Raw genomic sequence first — 22443 nt, forward strand, 5'->3', positions numbered from 1 at the left:
ACAGGATGATGTTCCCATCACACGGCTGGCAGCACACCCTATGCCAAGTGGTGCTGATGGGAGGATTACAGCCCTCATGGTTTTGGCAGCAAGTGAACTGAATATATTTATTAATGAAATTGTTTATACATGCTAAAAATAATAAATCCCAAATCCATCTAACACTATACTAGAACTGGAATTAATTATGAACCTGCTTGTAGCAAATCATCTTCTCTGTAATTTCTGAGCCATAAATATCAAACTCATACGGGTAAGAAAGGGCAGAATGATAACCATTATAATCACACCATCTTGAAGAACAATATAGGATACATATCAAGAAAACGGTCCCAAAGGGACATTCAGGTCAAGTCCAATCACTGCTTTTGGCAGCTAACCACAGTATAAAGTTTCCTTTCATAAAGGGATGAAGCTCCACCTGAAAACTAGTTAAGTGCCACAGCTCAGCTCCTCCTATGAGAGGCAGTTCCAGAAACTTTCTGGTCCTGTTACTGAAGTCTTCATATATTCTCTGACTTAAATCAGACTAGGTCAACACTGTCCTTTAAGTTAAAAAATTTCTCCTCCCAGGTATTTTAACGTTTTCCAGTGTGGACAGGGAGCGTTCACTGTCTCTCCTGCTGTTTATTTTACTAGAGCCCAGCTCTTTTATTTCTTCATAAGATACACAGCCTCTCTCTGCACTTGTTCTAGTTCATGATTATCTTTCTATCCAAAGTAAGGTCCTAACAGGACTTTGTGGAATTTTGATTTTTTTTGCTGGAAATAGCCTAGCTGACATCATCTAGGATCACCTGCACAGTGCTTCTCCCATCAACTTTGGAAAAGAAGATACAAAAACAGGAGAGCAACAGCTACTGAATTAACATCAGTACCTTCTGCATTACCTCACTATCTCTTCTCTTGGTAGCCTCCTGCATAAATATTGACAAGGACCAGCAGTGTATACTGGATTTGTTCTGACAAGATCAACTTGGGTTACGTTCCAAATAAGAAGAGCAAGTTCAAGAGCACTTAGAAAAAATATGAGGCAGGGTTTTGTAATAGACTCCAGTCAGTCTCACATGTAATGCACCAGGCACAAATGTATTCTCTCACTATGGCTCCATATGCTGCTAACAAAGAGGAAAAAAAAAAAATTAATCTGAAAGAATATCTTTCCTGTAGTTGAGTAAAGGACAGATGACTAATTATATGCCAGATGAAATCCCTATTAGATTAGTGCTTTCCAATCTTTTCCAATTTGTGGACCCCATAAAATTTTAAAGGCAAGTGCTATAGCAAATTAAAGTCTATGGAAAATATATCTGTTTTATTGAATACCTTTACCAACTACTAAGGAACTTAATATCCATGATCCACAGGTTGGAAAATGCTGGAGATAAGCACGCATCACTTATTAAAGAGAGATCCATATAAGAGTCCATGTACATTTTGAATTTTCAAAACTATCTAGCCAGTGTTAAATTGACTAATCTACAACAGAGAGTGGAAAGTGCCACTCTGAGGGCATCTACAGATAAGCAAGTTCATTTTTATATGTTTCCACAATATAAACAAAATAATAACACACGTAGAACAGTAACTGCCAGGGTCCCTCTCTTGAGATTTACTAAGTTTCCGGCTACAAGGTCTATTCCTATCTCATTAAGTGAGTTGAAGTATTCACAACAATTCAATTAAAGGTAAATCAAGCTGTATTCCTTACATCTCCTGCAATTGAATTTAGCCAGTATTTGAAAAAAAAAGAATACCATGCAACAGATTTGTGGTACAGTCTACACTGATATGTAAGGCCTGACCCTGGAAAGATTTGCACGTGAGCTACCTTTATAAAAGGCAATCAATCAAGAAAGTCTCCTAGTGCCTCCAGACAAGAATCATAACTACAGTTTAATTGGAACCAGACCTATCTAGGTCACCTGTACATCTGGAAAAGGCCAACAGAAGTGCAACACCTCCACAAAGGAGCACACGAAAAGAGCCAACAGTCTAAAGAATCAGGACATTTACCTGGAATACAGAAAAATCCCTCCGCTCAAGCCTCTGAGCTAAATTCAGGAGAACAGAGGGCTGATGCTGGATGTCCAGGCTAGCTGCTCCCTAAGGGCTGAGGAGCCAGAAACAAAGACCCAGCAGGCAGGACAGGGGCCTCATTAGTCAGAACCTGTCCCACAGCCCCTGAGGGCTGATAGCAATCAGGTTTAATCAAGAGATCATCAGGCAAGTTGTGGTGACCAGACAAGTCCAAGCTTAAGCTAGGAAGTCAATCAGCAGGTCAGGACCAGGTCTAGTGAAGGTAATCAGGTTCAGGCACAGCCCCACGATTGCAGCACAGGTCCACAGTGACAAGGCAGGTCTCAGGTCATGCCACAAAATCAGACAATGGATCAGTCCCCAGCTCAGCAGGGCCCATGGCCAGGCAGGGCAGGGGCAAAGCTGGAGGCCGATACCCACGGCTGAGCTGAAATGCAGCTCCTGGCCCATGGGCAGGGGTTGGGGAGGCCCCAGGTGAGGCTGGTCAGGGCCTTTAACGCCCAGCAGTGCCCACAGAGCCCTAACACTGGGTTGGTTACATGAAGGGTCACTAGGAAAATGGCTGTTCTCAGACAGGAGTGTATTGGCCCCAGAATAAATTTTGGACTTAAAGAAAACTTCGACAGCATAGTTCATTTTTTTCATGAATCATCAAATTTGATGAAAACTGCTTCAACAGAAAAAAATCCCAATCTGCTGTAACTCCTATCGCCACTCTACAAATACAGCCTTAATTAAATCAAAGCACTTGTAGGTTTAAAATAGAACTCAGTGTACATCTAAATGCTTTGCTAAGCCAAGGCCTAAATACAAAGTTGTGTTTGTTTTTCTGTTTGCCTCTTGTTTACAGATGGTGACGGACGAGCCAATACTTCTGCCAGATCTTTCCCTTTCACATGTGTTCGGCATGGTCCACAGCCAGGGTAAATTGGTGTCATTCCAATGAGGCCAATTTACACCAGCTGAAGATTCAGACCCACAGCTGTATTTGTGTAACCTCAATGCTGCATGAACACAGTTTTTCCATTATAAATATCTGTGTATATGATTCATAGAGTACAGTAAGTTTAAGCTACAGCACATTAAATTATTCCAGACAATAGGCCCAATTGTCAACCCACTAGCAAATTAGCTAGATGTGTGACATGACAAATAGCTTTGTATTAATATCAGAGCACCATTTCCAACACACTCATGCTGAATGTTCCTAGTAAATGCCAGAGTAAGAGATCTGTGTTTTTTTCCTGACAGATATCAAGCCACAGCCATGCACAAAGTAAGGCACGTGATTCCTATAATGCTGAAGAGATGTGATAATTTTATTGTTGAAGGTGGGAGAAAATTACAGATACCGAACACATAAATATGACTAATGATATTTGGGCGTATTTTATGCATCTGCATTTTTGCTTGCTTTTTGAAATATTGTACCTTTCCACCACACCTAGTGACATCAAACACTCAGGCATTCCTGGAAAGGATTTTCTGTTGTTTAAAATGGAAATGGCCTTTCCTGGGCACAGATCATCTACAGAGAACTGCTTGCTGTCTAAGTGCAAATTAATTCATTGGCTGGATAGGAAATGTAATACTAAAGGAGATAAATAGACAACAGCTTCATGAATGGAAAAAACAGTGTAAATTATGTAAATAGATCAGAGTGGGTCCCCAGATGAAGGATCTTCCTCTCAGTGTTCAGAATCCGTGAGATACAATTTCATTCAGTTGAAAATGCTGTATGAGTTTGGTGACTTTGTTATAGACCCTGGTGCTATTCCCGGCTTAATGTGCAACATTCCTGTGACTCCAAATAGCTGCCATTAAAAACAAAACAGCTAGGCAATTGTTTACGGCTTTATATCACAAGCATGGCATTTCCTCTACCAAAATCACCTGTGTCTGAGGCCCAGAGATACAGCTGTGGTGTAATCATAGGTTTAAACTCACGACATGTCATGACGTTTCAGGGCTGGAGCTGGGACCTCTGCACAGATGGAAATCCGAAGATGTCAGCTTTCCGTTGGATTTTGGGGTGTCCAGCACTCCCTACCCCTGTGCCCAGGCTATTTCTCCATCCCATGAATCAACCGGTTCAATCTTTTCCCTTGACACCGGCAAACCTGGCAAGCTGGGAGGGCGGACAGTGTCCCTGCCTGGGGACACATGCTGCACAGGTGGCACCGGGCCTCACCGCCCCCTCAGCAGTGCCCCTGGTTTTCATGGGGCTGCCTTAAGGCCTACCTCAGTGAACAGACTTTTTGGCAAAAAAACTTAAAAACCAACTCGCCCCTCACAGCGACTTCTGATTCCCCAGGGCTGAAAGGATTGTAAAAGCTAATTTGTCTGGGTGTTAAGGGTGCTTGCGCACTCCCCTGTGCAACAGGCGCAAGTCATGGGTTGTGCAGTGGGGCAGCGGTGGGGCGGCCTGTGAGGAGGCCGTGAGCCGCCCCGAGCCGGTCCCGGCCGGTTCCCGCCGGCTCTGGCACTGAGGGGGCCCCAGCGGGGAAAACCACCACACGCCAGAGCCTGGCCATCACGCCAAAACCTCCGTCAGCCAGAGAAGCGCCTGGATACAAGGGGTTAGGGAAATAAAATGGCAGCCGCCGAGGGCTGGAGACACTCTGTGGGGTCATCCATGGCAAAGGGGGGCAGGGACACCCCCGAGGGACGGCAAGTGGCCCACGCCAGGGCAGGGACACTAAGGAACAGCAGCAGAAAGAAACCCATGCAAATATTATCCCCAACATCCCCCACTGCCTGTCACCCCACCAGAAGAATTTTGATGGACTGGGTATAAGCGGTGACAAAAATCAGGGAAATTGAGTCTGGGGAAGAATAAGTGTTTATGGGAGTTGTGTCCTACTTTTTACTCTCAACACCCAAATTGAGATCAGAAGTTTGCGTTGATTAGCAATAAATTGAGCAAAATTCCTCAACTCGAGACTGTTTTGCTTGCGACACCTTTTCAGTACCTGTGTAGGACGTAAGGCATCCAGGATTTTGACGCCAAGTAATATGGAGGGGCTTTGCAATACATGAAGGCTGAAGAAAACATTTCTGGATTAGTTTTCATAATGTGCATGATATGTAAGAAGAAGAGCCAGAGTGACCTGGTTTAAAACGACACTAATACTCCCGGAAATGATCCACAGACCATGCTCCTGGTTTCACCTCTTAAACCATCATCAGCTCCTAAGGAGGGAACCTCTCAACTGCACACCCACCCTTATGTGTTCCCTATAAATAGATATGAAGGCTAATTTAAGATATACTTTTAAGACCCCAAGCTCTGCCAAGTGTGGGCCATTTAAAGCATTTTAGCCAGGTCAGGAAGATATTAATTTAGGAATAATCACATAGCTGCATCTGAAAGATGCTGCACAATAAGTCTGTGAACTCATGCACAGTTTAATTACATTATTTCCTGACAGCCAGGCTCTTGTCACCTAACCTTCTTGAGGATCAAAGCAATAAATAAAAAAAGCAGCTTTCTTCCCTTTTTCTATAAGTGCAGGCCTCTTCTCTTTTTCTAGATGTGTGGGCTTCGTTGCCCTTTAGAGCATTTGGGTCTTCTTGTCTTCATTAGTTAAAGCAGAACTTCATGCTTATAATATGCTATATTAATCCTTAAAAATGAGTTTTAAGTCTGTATTCAGATGCCAAAACACTTTCTCTTGCCATACTGATCAGGGGAGCATTCCTGTGCTTCCCAGTGGTGCCAAGTTGGAGAAGCTGAAACAGCTTCGAAATGCTCCCTATCAAAATTGGCAAGCAAAATAAAGAGGAAATTTGTGCAAATGCAAAAATATTCCATCAGAACATACTGCCTTCAATTATTTTTGGACCCATTCTAATGTTCATGGAGGAAGCAAGAGGAATAGTAACTGCGTATCCAGTGTCGGCAGCAGGAAACTACAAATAGCACAGCACACCATGTTCCAGTTTCAGCAGCAGCAGGCTTCAGAGCCGTTTCCTTACAGTCAGGAGCGGACGGACTGTGAGGCGACTGCTGCCAGAGTCTGGAAACATAGAGCAGGAACTACGCCATCACTCGGTTAATGTTTTGCCCTCTTGGACTGAAAGGTCACAAGTGTGTTCGATGATCCAGTGCAAATCGGATAGAAAGTGGCCTCAGACTGCTGTTAAGTATGCTATAGGGCACACTTAGCATGAAGGAAATGCGCAAGTCTTCCTCATCCCTAGCTGCAGCAGTGGAGCGAGGCATTGTTATTGTTTTTACATTCCCATCAAAAAGATCAGGTTCAGTTCCAAGTGCTGTGGAGGCAATATATTTAGCTGCCTGCAAAAAAAAAGAAGATTTAGCACCACAGGGCAGAATGAATTGACAAAGAAAGATGGAAAGCACTGAGATATCTATTTTACACATCAGATCAGGACTCCCACTGCAGGACAGGCTTCCTGTGTGACAGGAGGCAAGGCAGTTAACCCCTGTGGTTTTTAATTCCCAGTTTTTAGCTTTGAACTTTGCATCCTTTGTACTTTCATTTTGCTGTTCCAAAGCCAATCCAGCTCAACAGCAATCAGTCTCTGGCAGATGATTGCCCTTCCTGATGGACAGCTGTCCACATCTGAAAAATCAGCATCACAAGTGCCTTCAGAAGATTCTTACATGCTTTGCTTGTGGAGTCTGAACTTGGGTCATTGAAGTGTTACGGGAGGAAGTTTTGTACCCTCAGAGCTGTCAGACCAGCAACAGACTTGTTGCAGCAGAAACAGAAATGTCAATAGTAGCCTCCAAAAGGAGTCCTGGCCCCTCCTCCACAGGGAAAGAAATAATGGTTGCAACAAGGGTAGATGACATTCACCACTAAAATAACATCCACCAGGAAGAGGATTTCTGATATATATTTATCCAGTTCCCTGCGCCGCTCTGCTCAGCAGGCAAGGCAATCCCACACTTCCTCAAACCAGATGGAAAACTGGGTTTGTAGCTGCTTTCAGTTGCAGGAGCAGCACAAAGCAGTTGGTGTGTACTTGTGAATTTGTCCTGTTGTTACTAGATTTGTCCCCAAGCTTTCCGCTGGTGGATGGAAAGTCAGAAAAGCGAATGTTCACAATGCTATTGGTACATAGGGGAAGACCCCCTGTGGCCTTGACTGATAAGAAAGTGGCAGGATACAAGCTTGACACTGTGAAAAAGCTGCAAGCTCCTTTGGAACATTACTAATACTGAAGACATTTTGATTTTACAATCCAATTAGCAGAAATGAGCTCTGTTTGTGCTTTGAGGGAAGTTAAAAACTTCTATAATGATCTCCTGGTCTTGCAAAAATCTGTTCTTTCCTACCAATACCAAGAACAGGATCTTATTAAGTGTGACCAGCAGTGGTCAAAGTAATGAACGGTTCCCACAGAGCCCCCCATGATAACCTTCCTCTCTGGCAACTCTTCACTTTAGATTGGGAGCAACAAATTGTGGATGGCATTGGCAACCTGTCAGAAGCCTAACTTCATATTACACAGAGCAGATGTCAGCTAGCTGCATCTTTAATTCAGAGCTATAGCCTGCAAAGACTGCAAGTCCAGCATGCAGGTTCCTGAACTGAGAGATATAGGTTATGCAGGCTTCATCTTCCTGTTAAAGATGAAGGGTTTTGCAAGCAATTTATCCTTATAGATGCTGAAAAGGATTTACCCCACAGTTCCCCAATAATTCTTTCGTGTCCATGACTAGGTGAGGGGGATTGCAGGTTTGATGCAGTTTAGGCTGCCACTCTCAGAGCCTTCCAAAGTGGAAGGTGCTGATGCCACACTGAAATCTCTTTAGCACGTGACATCTATGCTCACAGCATCACAAGGAACTGTCAAGGCACACTGTGCACAACCACCCCTTGTTATAACATTTTTTCTGCTTCTAGGCAAACTTTGTTCTTTTGTTTGTTAAAAAAAAAAAAAAGAAAATAAAAAAGAAAAGTCTGAGATCAGGTAAATCCAGTAATTTGGGGAATCCATGAGCCTAAGCCCTGTTTTGCCACTACTGAGCTTCAGAAAAAAATGTGTTAAAGATGTATTCAGAACATCATACTATTTATTCAGCTGCATCAGAACACCTCATAGTGGCTTATCCATGAGAGAGCACTGATGTACTTCAAGACAAAGCAGGGGCAGTACTCAGTAGCAAGAGGTCAATTATTTTAAAATGCAAAAAAAAGAAACATGACAGAGAACACATTTGAATAAACACTGAAAATTAATGAAAAACTGCTGTTACAATAGTTATTGCTACATGCTTTCAATTCTCACCTTTTATTAGAGCCTTCTTTGTTCTAAGATGTGTGAAGTAATTAAAAGTGATTAGGCCTAGCATAGGTTCATTTGGGGAAATACACAGATTTTTAAGAATGGATATACAATTTCTCCTTTTGATATGAATTTCCTATGTTGATCCTTTGTCCTTGACTGATGCTATTAGAAAGGTCTTGCACAAAACATCTTAAGTGAAGCAGAATATTCCCAGTACTATACTAAAGCAACCCAAGTCATGTGTGGATACATATCTGTATTCAGTAGGAATGTTTCCATACCCTTACATCTCCAAGGGCATTTTTCAACTGCAAATCTGAATTTCCTTGCTGGGAACAGCCCATACCCCAACCAGATTCAGTACCTTATTGTGCTAGGTGCCATACGAACATGCACTTAACTATTGTTTATGCACCCAGCTCAGTCTCAATTTAACCTTCCTTTCCATATCATCTATATAATTATCTTTCTGACATTTTAAGATCTGATATTGTAAGACAGTGTCTGCCAATTCAACAACTTTGGGACCCATCTGCACCCATTTGCTGTGTTCTGCCTGGTATTAGAAATTCTGCATAAGAGCAAACACTTCATGTTGAACATGGGGCTTGTCCTCTCTGCTGTTTCATTTTCAGAGTGGGCTTCAGTACAAAGGATGGCATGGGATGATGATCTTCTATTCATGTGGCAACTTATTTAGACTGATCACTGAGTTTCTTTCCCAGCATTGGCATCCCAAGTCTGATTTTATTAATGGGGAAGAACAGTCATTGAGTGAGAATCTCTATAACAAAAAAGGCACCATATGCTAAGGGAAACTTCAGATCATAAAAGAAAGCATTTTTCACTGGCAGTATGAGAGAGTAGACACCAGATATGGAAACAAGGTTTTAGGAGAGAACAGACACTATGTGCTCTGTGCAAGAGTCCATATTGCATGAGAAAAGACAGAGAAAAAGATGCTAAAGCAACTTAAAATACTTTGACTGAATGTTGCTCTGGAGCAATGTCTATTCCAGCTCCATAAATGTAGAGATCTGTATATTTCTTCTACAGCTTAAAAATAAGAACCAATTGTGTCAGGAACATTTTCAAAGTTTCTTTTTCTTATATTAGGACTGTTGCAAGCCCTGGCAAATCAGGCTGCCCATAAAGTTGCAAAGGCGCACTAACATAACTGGAATGGGGGCCGGGGGCAGCGCTAGCACAGACAGCTGGAAATAAGGTCCCATTTCTGTAAGTGGGTGCCCAAGTTGCTAACCCTGCCATCACTAAGGCTGGAGCCAGACACAGTAGCTAGACATGGTGGCTACACAGCTCCTGGATGGAGAGCTCTAACAGCAGTGGCTTACTGAATACCTGGCAGTGGGAGCCCTTACAGAGACTGTTGAGTCTTTCACTAATTTCAGTAGAAGCTGAGACTCTCTCTGCTTTACAGGACCAGGCCTCTGTTTTAGCAGACAACTCAGGGAGACCTCAAGCACCGAAATGCAATCAGATCAGGGGATGCAGCTAAAACTAGCCTAAAACTGAGTTGTTTCACCTGATGAAGGGAGAAGCAGCTGCTTTGGGCTGAGAGGGGTAGGAACCAACAAGAAATTGAGCCCTTTTGATCTCTGAGAACTCTTCTTCTGGGACTATGGGCAAGGGATTTCACTTATGCTTAGCAGTAAATTCTTGGTCATTCTTCTCATAAAGCTCTCTGCAAACACATGCATGTTCATAAACACAGACCCCAGTTCAGTACCTTTCCCAGTCAGTGTCTGTACCCCAAGGCCTCTGTCCTTTGACTGCGCAGACTTTTGGAATGGTCCGAGGATGAAAGTAACATGCTTAAATGAGCCTCACTTAGACCCTCAGTCAAATGTCTCTGCAGAAGACACTAAGCTTATTGACTCCTTTTATTGCAGCAGTCTTATGGAGCTTACCTCAAGTCTAACAACACCCCCCACGTTCAAAATCTCCAGGAAAGCTCCTTACTGTGGAAGCTCACTTACTGTGCTGTTGTGATATCCATGGTGTAAGTACTTAGATGGAAAATCCAGGGCATGCTGAGTTCTGTACACCAATGTGGTATTCATGTAACTTAAATGAAATCTAAATCCAATGCAGAAATCCATGTCTAATCCATCCTTCTTACGTCTGTATGATTATTACTGTTAACTGTTAAATACCGTTCATTCAGTAACAAATTCTTTCGCAGTGAAACAGCACAAGGGACATATATACTTCTCCTTGGTGCAAGACACTAAGGATATGCTCTCATTATTAATCCTGATTCCGGTTCTTTCCCCTCTTAATATGCTTCCTGCCTCCTCCCCAGTCCTAATTAACCACCTCCTCAGAATTCATTCACTTTGTATTCATTTCACATATGACAGCTCCCTCTGTCAGCTTCTCAGTACTTTCCTCATTGGTTTCCCAGTCTCATTCCCTGGGACACATCCCCCTTACAGTAATTTCTAAGCCAACATTTCACATGAAATCTTGGAGGCAATTGTATATATGGCACGTAGAACAGATCAAAGAAACTGAGTGCTTCCAGCAGTGAAATAAGAGAGGGGAAATGGCCCTTCACTAAGTGGATTTTATCTCAGTCAGAGGAGTCTGTCCCAGGTGCTATGCCTTTTGGCATTACACAAATCCTTAAGGGTTAATATGACATGTTGTAAATGGGAAGACTCTATCATCTGCTTATGTATCACTTCCAAGGTCTTTCGTCACTGCTAGAAGAAAAAATGTAGAGATGATGGGAAATGAAGAAGGAAGTGAAGATGTTGCTGATCTCTTTAATCATTCTTACGCTGCTTTTCCAGAAAGTCAGCTAAGACCCATTTCTAGGAAATGCTTCCCCATACAGCATCACTTGACTAAAGGAGCAGCTAAAATTGCTCTACTTAATGGACTATAATAAAATAAACTACCTCCTATTAGCAAGAAAGATCATATCATCAGATTTGTAATGCATTTTATTACAGAACATACAGCATCAGAATTTTTAAGCGCAATATAAAGGGAAGTAATGTATGAAATGGTTAAAAGTGGATATGTATCATACAATCACAAATGCACTGATAGTTTCTCTTCTCTCAAACATCAAGATATCAATATTTCTTTCTTAAAGCTATCTTTTCTCCCCTAAACCACAGTGTCAATTTCCACATTTTGCATTCTATTATTACATCAAAGTCATCCTGCATCTGTTTAGATGAAGAATAGCTTGCAGAGTATTCCTTCCTTCTGAGGAACTTGAACCTTTGGCAGGTATAACCCTCCAATAATGCGTAAGCATGGTTCAGATACTCAGATTATATACTTCTTGGATAATCTTCTCTCCCACTGACTTCGCTGTGGAGCTAGAGCTTCTCTGTATTTTTCTAGACTAACTCTGCATAGTGTTAAGTTAGATTCTAAACCAGGAACTCCTAAATTTCATGTGGCACTTCAGAATAAGCATTAATGGCTATATTGTGCTTCTGCTGAAAATCGGTAGGAGTCTTCCCAATACTTTCTTTAGGAATGGGTATAGGACACTGGACAGTAGTCTGGTACAGCTGGTGTATCTGTGATTTTCCTCCTTCAGAAACCAAATGCCCCATTATTTATTCACTAAAAAGGGGCTGAGTTTAAAAGCACCTATGCAGTAGAACAACACATCACTTCCCTTATTTAAGGAGACCAGACCGAGGAAGAGGCCTGAAGCAGTGCTGTGTGTGAGAAGGGATGGATGCAGTGTGTGCTCCTTGGTGCCACGGCCTTACTGCCCACACCTGCACAGGGAGTGGGATGCAGGAGAACTGCTGCAACTGTTATTCCACCCTATTCGCCCTCAGCCATTTTGCTTATTCCCCCTCCCCTCCAAACTTGCGTTGTTATCATATTCTGATCACTCTTGCACTCGCTGAAGTCTTTCTGTCATTCCAGGCTGGTCACATCACCTGGGAAATGGGATCAACAGCTGCCGTGGGGTAGAAGCTGCAGGCCATGCCCTCCGGTCCCTCTCGCTGCAGCCACCCGCAGAGCAGCAGTACCATGGCAGCCCCCAGCAGAGCTTCCCATAGCCTGCTCCACAGGGAAAATCGCGGGCAGAACTGTGTTTTTCAAAGGGAAGCTTTAGTACAGATGAGGCAGATGGTTTTGACTGCAAGCTGACTACTTCACTGCTCCTTGAAGACTAGATGTGGCCTGTGGTTTGCCACTAGATTCCTACAAAGCTGGCCCTATCCAAATAAAATGTTTCTGCCACCACAAACTTCCAGTGAAATTAACTCGTGGCATTTTCTAACTACCATTACCATCTTTTGGAGTTTGCCTTTGTGTAGTGGACTCTGTAGAAGGAGAAGGGGAGGTGAGGACAGAGAGAACATGCAAAGTCTCCTCTGCATCCCATTAAAGGCTGACCCCAATGATAGTACAGCAGCCTGCTCTTTCTTTGCTCTGGTGTTACAACTTTATACAGTAGAGATCCTTGGTTCAGTCCAGCCGATGACTGTATCATTTATACTTAATGTGGACAAGACTGATTACATCATGATAGCTGTTTTTCATTCATACAAGCTGGGGTAGTAAAATTGATATGGAACCAACCCAGAATGATGGGGAAATTCCTACAAAAGTCAAGTTGGGTGCCAGTTACAAATGATTTCCAGAAGAGCTGGAAAGTGCAGAGTGTAGGGATAATTTTTTTGTCTTTTTTTGTATTTATTCAAGTGCAAAACATGTTGTCTCTTGCCCGAATTCCTCTCCCTGTCCAGATTTCAACCAACCAGTTAACATTTCTCAGATAGTTCTAACAGTTGGATCTATGCTGATTGTGGGGGTTTTGTTTCAAACAATATTCAGTTTAGACCGGACTACGTCTTTTCATGTTACTGATGGCTAAAAATATTTTCCCTGTTACCCAGTAAAAACACAGTGAAGCCTCAGTTCTAGTTTCAAAATTATATATATCTATGTACATACATATGTATATATTAGTTGGTGAGGAATCAGTTTGCTGAACAGTGAGGGTCAGGGCTACACCAGCGGCTGAAATGTGTTATTTATCAGCAGATCATTACAGTCAGCACTGCACAGCATGTGAGCTTCCTCACACCACTCTGCCACAGCTCCCCATATGGCTGACCCACCTACTGATTTGAGCTTCAAGGAGCTTCCAGTCTCCATCTGGGGATTCAATCTCACTGCACTGCTTGTGCCCATGTGATAGCCCAACTTCTCCTCTCCCTCTACCCCGGCACAGGAAAATAAAACCCTAAAGGCCTGACTCAGAGACAAAGTTTCTCCACAGACAGCTCTGCTCTCTCCCACTAATTTGAGTGGGAGAAGCCCATGGTGTGACTGCCACCCCCTCCTTTTCTTTTGCCAATGTGAGTTGCTCAGCACACAACTATACAGACCTTCTGTAAGTTGTAATACCTGTAATTTGAATAATTTGTGTGTCCCGGCAGTGACTGCCATTTATAAGTGTTCCAGTAGAGGGGATCTACAGGAGGGAAAAAAGTGAATTGATTTGCTTTGAACTTCTGGGGCATTTTAATACCAAGGGCTTAAAAACCTAACCTACCTTAAGATACTGTGTGGTTTTCCTTCTTGTATCCCCCCCCCCTTTTTTTTATCCCATCTTTAAGAACTTTTCAGGCACTGAGAACACCTGAAACTTTTAAAATCAGAGGTGTTCAGAAAATGGAAAGTCCTTGTCCATTTTCTCCTTGTTAGAACAGGTTTCCTAAAATATCACCCAATGAGTATACAGAGATATTTTAAAAGGCCCTAAAACCTTATTTATATTCAGAATTTTATGTTGGAGTTTGAGCTTTCACAGGGTATTAGAGTTGTCATTTGATTAGCACTAAATGACATATCCAAGCTATACGGAAAGAGCTGTGTCTCTCCCCAAGAGATTAAGGCTATCCTGGCTCTGCTACCATACCTAATTGTAGAGGGTAGAGTGCAACTGAGCAAATGGAGGTACCAGGAAACTTTAAAATTCAATACACAGACACACTGTGGTGGCTATTTATACAGTGGAGACAGCGCTCAGACTGGATTTAGCTCTGAACATTTTATGAGACAAGTAGTTTCCAGTCTGCGATGGTCAGACTACTTCAAAGAGATCTGCAAAAGGCAGCTAAGGAGAATAAGTACATCAATATTTTACACCAGTCTACATATGCAAAATGTGAAGTAAAAGGGTCTGCAACCTCCCCTGGAAGAATTTTAGGGACTCACAAACTGAAAAGAGTAAAAACACTGATTTGAGAGTATAAAACAACAAATTATTTTCTATTCTTTGGGAAACTGTAAAGTATCAAGGAAAGGCAAGCAGAGCTACTCAGAGAAGCCAAAGCAAGACTGCATGTTTAGTTAATGTGAGGTAGATGAATAAGAGATATGGAGAAGATCAAAATGCCATTTTTGTCAATCAGGAATTGGTCGAAACAGCTAGTGTTATAAAGGCAGGAATCGCGTTCTCACTGCTTCTTCCTTCACGTCAAAAGTTTCATTTACCTGCTGACTTGCCTAAACTTTTCACTTAACAACCTCAGAATAACATATGCAAAGAACCTAGCTGTCACAATGCTCAGACTTGTTTTTCACCATCTTTTTATTCCTGTTCAGGAGAGAGAAAGGAAAACTATATTGGGGACTTCCTTCAACACTTCAGAAGAACTTCTCAGATGCTGACTTTATCTGAGAGCCTTTCATCTTATAAAATTAATAATAATAATCTGCTAAATAATAATATAAAATAATAATCATAAATAAAACCAAAAATTTATGTTAGTAAGCAGTGGTCATCTGAATAATCCCAAAGAAACTGAAAATCCAAACTGAAGCACTGAAATACAGCCACTGTTAGGAAGGACAGCAGTGAGGGATCTCCTTATAGCATGTGACACACAAGGAAAAGGGAGAAGAAGAAATTGTAGCATTTAGAAGAAAAACTCTGCTCTTACGCATTCTTGAGTGATGCTGCAGTGACTCTCATTTTAGAGGGAGTCATCTGAATTCAAGGTTTTCCCAATGGGAGGATTGATTATACAATGATGGAGCCTTTTCAGTCCTAGCATCCCTTAGAGATATTTAGTACATGCATTGAAAACCAATGTCTTGTGTCTTGCTCTGCACTACAGAGGATTATATTTTCTCAGCAATGTGCTGCTTCTTGATGTTTCAAAAATAATATTAATTTGCAGCTGATTAAAAAAAAAAATCATCCTTAGTGAGATCTCCCTGCAGATGAGGTCTGCATTACTTCTGCTATTCCTCCTGGGTCCAGGCAGACACATTAGTGAAACAACTGGATCATACATTAAGTGGAGAAGATTCAGAGATTGGTGCTTTTGATGGATATACAGACTACATAAACATGAGTCCGAGAGCTCAGTACCTTCCACTGAGAATACGCTACTTCTGTGGCCTAGAATTTTAAATGTGCAGCAAAGACTTCTCACAAAACCACCTAACAAGATGTCAAGCACTTCTACGTTAACAAAGTGAGACTGCCAAGACTCTAGCGCAACAGTTTTCTAAAATAAATTCACCGAAATCAGTACCCGCATATGCTTCCAGAGGCAAACAGCACACAAACACTACAATTAGTAAGAAGCCTGCTTTATTGTGTATTACTGAAATTTGTAGGTGGTGGTGTGTATGACACCTGTTTAGAGAACTCTGGTTGTTTTTTAGCCAGTCTTTTCAACAAACATGACAAGCTGCTATGCTTCACTTGCAGGGGACTTCCCTATCTACTACAGGTTCCTGAATGAGTATCTTCTGAAGAGGCAGGGAATGGGGATATAACTCTAGCAGTACTGTACACCTGTGAAACTACAGGTTCCTAAAGCCATGTTACTCACCTGCGCTTCTACTGCTCTAAATACCGTTGTACACTGTATTTCATTTTGAGACACCCTATGTGCTTTTCAGGCTGACATGCTACATTACAAACGCCTAAGAAATATGAAGTTGCAATGCAATCTCTATGGAATAGTTTAATGTTAAATATTTCTCAAATAAGGTCTTGTACTGGTGAACAGGAATCTTGGCCACTGACTCAGCGTCAGGCATGAATTCAAATGCCATCCTTATGTGCTTTTTAATGCAAAACAGCCACAGTGAGTTTTGCACGCTGCTGTCATTTCAGAATACTTTCTCTTGGTCTGTTTATATGTTTAACCTAAACACAGTCTCAGATCTCATGCTGTGGGAACTAAGTGGCCATGTCCTTGGTACAAAGCCATTACTAAAGATTTTACCAGTTGCAAATCCTGTTGCAATTTCCTAGGAAAGGGAAACTGAAAATGTTGTTTGAGATAACAATTAGGAGGATTTAAACTACAAATTTTCCATAGACTTGCAAGAAGTGCAAACAATAATCATAGTGAATCAAACCCTAAAATCATTCTTCTTTAGGTGCTGTGACATGTAGATAAATATATTCATAAGCTTAGTAAAAGAAACTTGGAAAAAAAGCCTGATTCTCGTGCTAATGTCTACCAAATGTACCCATTGTGACACAAAAAAGCAGATTAACTTTCATCAAAAGTGACACAGACAAGTTATTCTTGGATATCATTATGCCTGCTACATCCAACAATTCAGTGAATTTGGTTTACGAGTCACATAAAGTACATCAGTTGGCAACATGAGATTTACACCTGTGATAAATATCTCATGTTGCTAATTATAGAAAAAATGGTCACAGTGTCCTTGCAATAAAGTATTGGTTAGAGTATGAAAGGAACAGATTATTCCCTACCTTCTCAGCATCTTGCTCAAAAAGCCGGAGTTGAAAGCACTGGTCCAGTTTCAACTTGCGGACATGCCACATCTGGTGCAAGTGTTGCCGGGTAGAATGCAGCTTGTCTAAAAGGCTGGTGATCTTTGGCACAAGACTTTGAAAATCTGCACTTCCAGGAATGCAGTTCCTACCAGAAAAACCATCGCTGCATCTTATGCATTGTAATAACCTCTGACCCTCACGATCCAGTTCTTCCACAGGAGCTTTAATCACTTTTTTCTTAAGCTGTGTGTGCTCATCAATCAGCCTTCTTGAGCCCTCAACATCAACTGGAAACTCCTTCCTAGCCAACATTTCCTGGAGATCCTCTAGCCTTGATAATAAATGGATGGCACTGTTGAAAAACTCTTCCAAGGAGACGCGCAACTCTATCCATTCATCATGGTTGTAATCCAAGGATCCTTCAAACTCATCTGTCAGTTGAGAAGGATCTACGAGTTTTGCCAGGCCTTCAACAGATACCATACTTGTCTAAGGGAGGGAAAATGACAGCATTTGAATCAGTGACTGTCTAATCAGAAATAATAGTGCAATCCATAAATAGCATGAAGGGATTATTTTCTTCATCAATACATAATTGAAGGAACGTTGTAAAAGATGCTGAGAACTGTTTAATTTCAATGAATTGACTGGATTGGAAACTTTTCTATTAATGGCATTGATTTATTTACTAATAGACATTATATTTATTGGAATAATGTCTATCTTTTTCAGCTGGCCTGACTATCAAAAACATATAATGAGAATGCTTCTGCCATAGATTAGTTTAACCCAGTTGGACACTGAAGATTTCTTACTGCAGCTGTTGGACATCTGGACATGATTGTTCACTAAAAAAGTACACGGTATTACAGGGATTCTGCTACTTGTGCTGTACTCAGGCTAGTGGCTATACAGCAGCAAAAGTTTTAGGCTTATGAATGGAAGCAGGTATTCTGACCTGCCAAAACACAGAATATGCTGGTTTTTTCTTCCAGATTATTCCAGTTGGCTTTTGCCACAGGCAGAGCTCTTTCATGTAGTAATTTCTAATGTAATTAAGCCAAAATCAATGCAAAAGTGAAATGTCATTGGAGTATTAACAATTAGAATTTATTGCTAATAGAAAGTACTGCTCATGAATCATACATAATCAATGAGAGATGGTTTTAATTCATTCAGACTCAGTAATCAGTGATAGAGAAATGCACTGGGTGCCTGGAAAGCAGATTACAGTTTAAGGACACAACAACTAATGGCTCTTCCCATTTATTTTAGCCAAATTATTTTTTTCTGAAATATGAGCATAACGTTTCTTATGTTACTAGAGATCTTCAGTGCTTTCATGTTAACACACAAGTTGGCATCCCTTAAAGGCTTGTGATGTTCATCAGTGACTGAGCATCTATCCCCTAAAGATAAGGCCTCTAAAGAATGTCATAGTTTGTGCTCTTCAGAAATGGAGGTACCCAATAATAACAGCAATCTTGTAAAGTCATCTACAAAGAAAAATACCTCAAGTCCTGTCCACAATCCTGAATTATGTCCAAAATAGCAGGCTGCCCACTGGTTTAAAGTTAATAATAGGCTTTTCTTCCAATTTGTATCCATCTAAAAATATCAGGCATTCTGCAGTGTACTAAAATTGGGACTGTATTGAACTTATGATCAGCAGAAAGATTATTTTAAAACTTTCTTGCAATGTTCCTTGCTTTGGGGAAGGGGGAGGACAGAGGGAAGAAACAATAAACAATGGGAAAGTAAGTATGTAGCTTCACAGGGATTTCAAATTTCTAAACCTCTTGACCTGGACACTGACCCATTGAAGATAATTCACTTTAGAGTTTAACTGCTTGTCAAGAAAAGACTTCTCTTCACGGCTAATACCTGGGCATTCCCCCTACAGTGTGTCAAGCTAATGCAAACACTGCTCTTATCATGAAAAGAATTTGACATGATGATATAGCAGAAAGGCCTTACATTTCATTGAATTCTGCAGCAAATTTCTTTATTTAGATTTGTTTCTTTAAGGAGTTCTTGAAACTGTCACGAAAACAACCTTAGTTAGGCAGGCAGGTGGTAAGACAAAGTAACTGTCTTTCAGGCATCACCTATCTTTCTTTTAGAAATCACTTTAAAAAGTGCTGCCCACTATTTAAACCCTTTCAGCAGGAGAAAGAAAATAATCTTGAAGGCACATCTGAATTAATGCTAACTAATCTGCAAGGTCCATTCCTCAAAGTGACAGGAAGCTTTGGAGTCCACATATGTCAACCAAACCCTTTTTTTTCTCTTTTCTTTGATGATCTGTGAGCATGCTTCACTCTCTGGACTGTGACACAGCATCATTCTGCCAGAGTCTCACAACACAAAATCAGATCATTAGCCTCCACTAAGGGTCATACACTGCCCTGGAACATGCATAATGCTTCCATTAAGCTGAAGAGCAGAATCTGGCCTTAAACCGACACTGGTTACTGCTGAGTTTGTAGATGGAGTAATTCAACAGAGACTTCCATTGCCTTCCACTGCAGTCTGTTCCTGCCAAGGACCTCGTGTTTGATCACAGCTCGGGGAAATCACCATGATGGTTCAGTGCAGAGAGGGTACCTGTGTGCTCCCCTACATAAATCAAATATATGTGAGTCATATTGACCTGCAATGCTTATTTGATATTCACAGTTCTTCTTATGAGAGAGCGTGAGCTGCCCCAGACCCTGCGCCTACCGATAAGCAGCGGCATCCACAAAAATCCTTTAAAACAGAAGTTCCTGGATTGTGGTGTGTATGTTGCAGGGGTTCTACTGCATGGTGGACCACAGCTTAAGAAATCTTTTTCAAATCTTAGAATTGAAGGACTCATCAATTCTGAGTGTCTGCAGGTGGTCCAACAGTCAGCAAAAGCACTGATTCTCCTCTCCGGTCCAAAAATTTATGAATCATTACAGACACCCATGTCAACAGCCCAGCAGACAGCCTAAGGCTCAAAGGCACACACACAGAATGAAAATACCCTTAACGTGTGCCAGCATGTATAGCAAACGAGTTCAGAGCTTTTAACACAATACAGACTCAGAGCTGTAGCTATGAAGAATGGCTTGACCACAGTTTACTCTTCACTATCATCGCACCAACTCCACACTATAAAAAAAAGTCAAGACTCCAGAAAGTATTAATTAATTTCAAAAACAAACAAATGTTCTAAAAATATATATTTGAACTCTGTTACTTTACTTCTAGGTTTTGAAGCTTTAGGAAGACATTGCTTTTGTTTACTAATGCACTGGAGGATTGAAACTCATTGTTGAATATACATGTATAAGCTGTCTTGTCTTGGGCTACTGTGAGACTGCCCCTTAGTGCCCATATGTATTTTAAACAGAAGCTCCCCATCCCCAAAAGCTATTCTATTACAAGTCTCTGCACAGGCTCCCTCCTGCTCCATGTTCTTCTGTACCCCTACATCTTCTTTCTCCTTCCCACTGCCCTGACCCCTCTCGTTCTCCACAGGCAACATTGCCAATCTCATTGCACTGTAATGGCAGGCACTTCTGCCAGGAGCAGCAATTTCAGTAAGTGTGAGGAATCTCTGGAGGTGACATAAACCTATTCTGAACGCAGCCTTGCTTTCAAAGGCACATAGGGGATAGCAAGTGGAAGTTACTTTGATGGCTGAGTCTTCATAGGTAGGCAAGGAAGGTAAAGACCCATTTAAACAAAGCAAAATTTATGAGCTGACTGTTTTTTGTGAGACAAAGGGGGAAAAAATGTACAAATACTTAAACTGTGATAATAATGTAAATGTTTGTTAATGCTCAACACCAATCTAGTTGCCCATTGCAATTCAAGAGTGCTTTTAAGAAGAGGTTGAAAATAAGGACATATTTATATCACACTGACTTCAACAGATCTTAAATATATACTTAAATATAGTCTTCCATTGCACTCAACATTAACAACTATAGCCAAATTCTCTTCCAAGTTCCAGAGATGCAAAATCTGAGTGTCTGAAATTAATGGATTGATAAGTAAGACAGCTAAGAAAAGAATTGTTTCTCAGCAAATTAGAAAAAAACAACACATGACTAACTAATGGCTGGGCATGACTGATGTATGAGAACTTCATGCACCTAAGCTTTGCTTCTCTTTGGGTAAGAAGCTGAAATTCACAGAAAACTAAAGTGCACTAAGAGAACACAGATAGTTTGTCTTCGCCAATGACAAAGTTAGTAAAATTCCCTTTAATTATGCAGTTGTATATTGGTTACTTCTCAAATAACCTGCCTGAGGCACCTTATCATTAACATGAGTTTTTAATGTTACCCCTGAATTGTAAATCTCAATTAAATTAAAGCGGTGACAATATATAGACACATTTAATATAAAAGTCTTTTATAAAAAAAAGCCACTACCTGAAGTTGGGTAGAGGTCAACTAACAAACCCATACGTTAGCATCTAGAGGACTTTGTCTTTAATATACTGACCGATTTGGTGGGTTTTTTTCCTAAGAGAAACAAAGGAAAGACTGAATGCAACACCACCAAAAATAAATACCACAAAAAAACCCCTCACCAAAGTGAATTATGTGTGTGAACCTCTGACATGACACGTGCATCCTTTTCCACCAGTGTGCTCAGAAGGCAACTCGATGCCAGGGCATAAGCACACTCCTGCAAACAGTCCTCAGATGTATTTTTTTCTCTCAATCACAGGGCTTGGGATTTTTTTTTTACCTGAAGAACATTTCTTATCAGAGATAATGCTTTACCATACATCTCTGATATGGCTCTCACCTCAAAGATGAACTTGGAACTGCCGAAGTTTGTTTTCTGCTTCTGCCAGAAATTATCAGGTTTTATAATCAGGGCAACATGAATCTCAGCAGGAAAAGCTTCTTGAAGGGTCTTGAGGAGAGGCTTGATCAAATCCCATTTGGATCCCCGCATATCAATAATAACAGTGAATCCTCGTTTGCAAACATCCTCGCTGTAGGAATAAATGCATATCAAGATAATTAATATTGTGGACAGTCACACTGAGCCTTAACTTCTGTTGCTAGTGTTCACTGCTTCAGAGCAAAGCAAGGAATGATATACTTCAAAATAAAAGGCAGAAGATAGTACAGCTTGAAGGCTATATGAAAGACTATATTAATTTTACCGTAATCTAATTTATATGCCAATCAAGTGTATATATTACAGTTTAATCTCTAGTTTCCCAAATACATGCAGTTCAAATTTTCACTGAAAACATACATAGTTTCACACAATTGAAAACAGAATCAAATATATCTGTATGGAAACTATTTATGTGTACATACAACAGATTTGGCTTTCAACATATTAAATTCAAT

At 41.0% G+C, this 22443-nt stretch overlaps 1 protein-coding gene across 11 annotated transcripts in view; it reads right to left on the reverse strand.

Annotated features, from left to right (window-relative positions):
* KALRN (kalirin RhoGEF kinase) overlaps nt 1-22443 on the reverse strand; it is a 530488-nt gene that overhangs the window by 299261 nt on the left and 208784 nt on the right. For all 11 annotated transcript variants that reach the window (XR_011324291.1, XM_069780931.1, XM_069780932.1 and 8 more), the window contains exons 4-5: nt 21884-22076; nt 17069-17581 (exon numbers count right to left, since the gene is read on the reverse strand). Coding sequence is in view for 10 of the 11 variants with exons in the window: in XM_069780931.1 (XP_069637032.1) it covers nt 17069-17581; nt 21884-22076 (706 nt within the window). In the remaining variant the exon portion in view is untranslated. The remainder of the gene's footprint in view (nt 1-17068; nt 17582-21883; nt 22077-22443) is intronic.

The sequence above is a fragment of the Haliaeetus albicilla genome, chromosome 4, assembly GCF_947461875.1.
Source record: "Haliaeetus albicilla chromosome 4, bHalAlb1.1, whole genome shotgun sequence".
Classification (NCBI taxonomy): Eukaryota; Metazoa; Chordata; class Aves; order Accipitriformes; family Accipitridae; genus Haliaeetus; species Haliaeetus albicilla.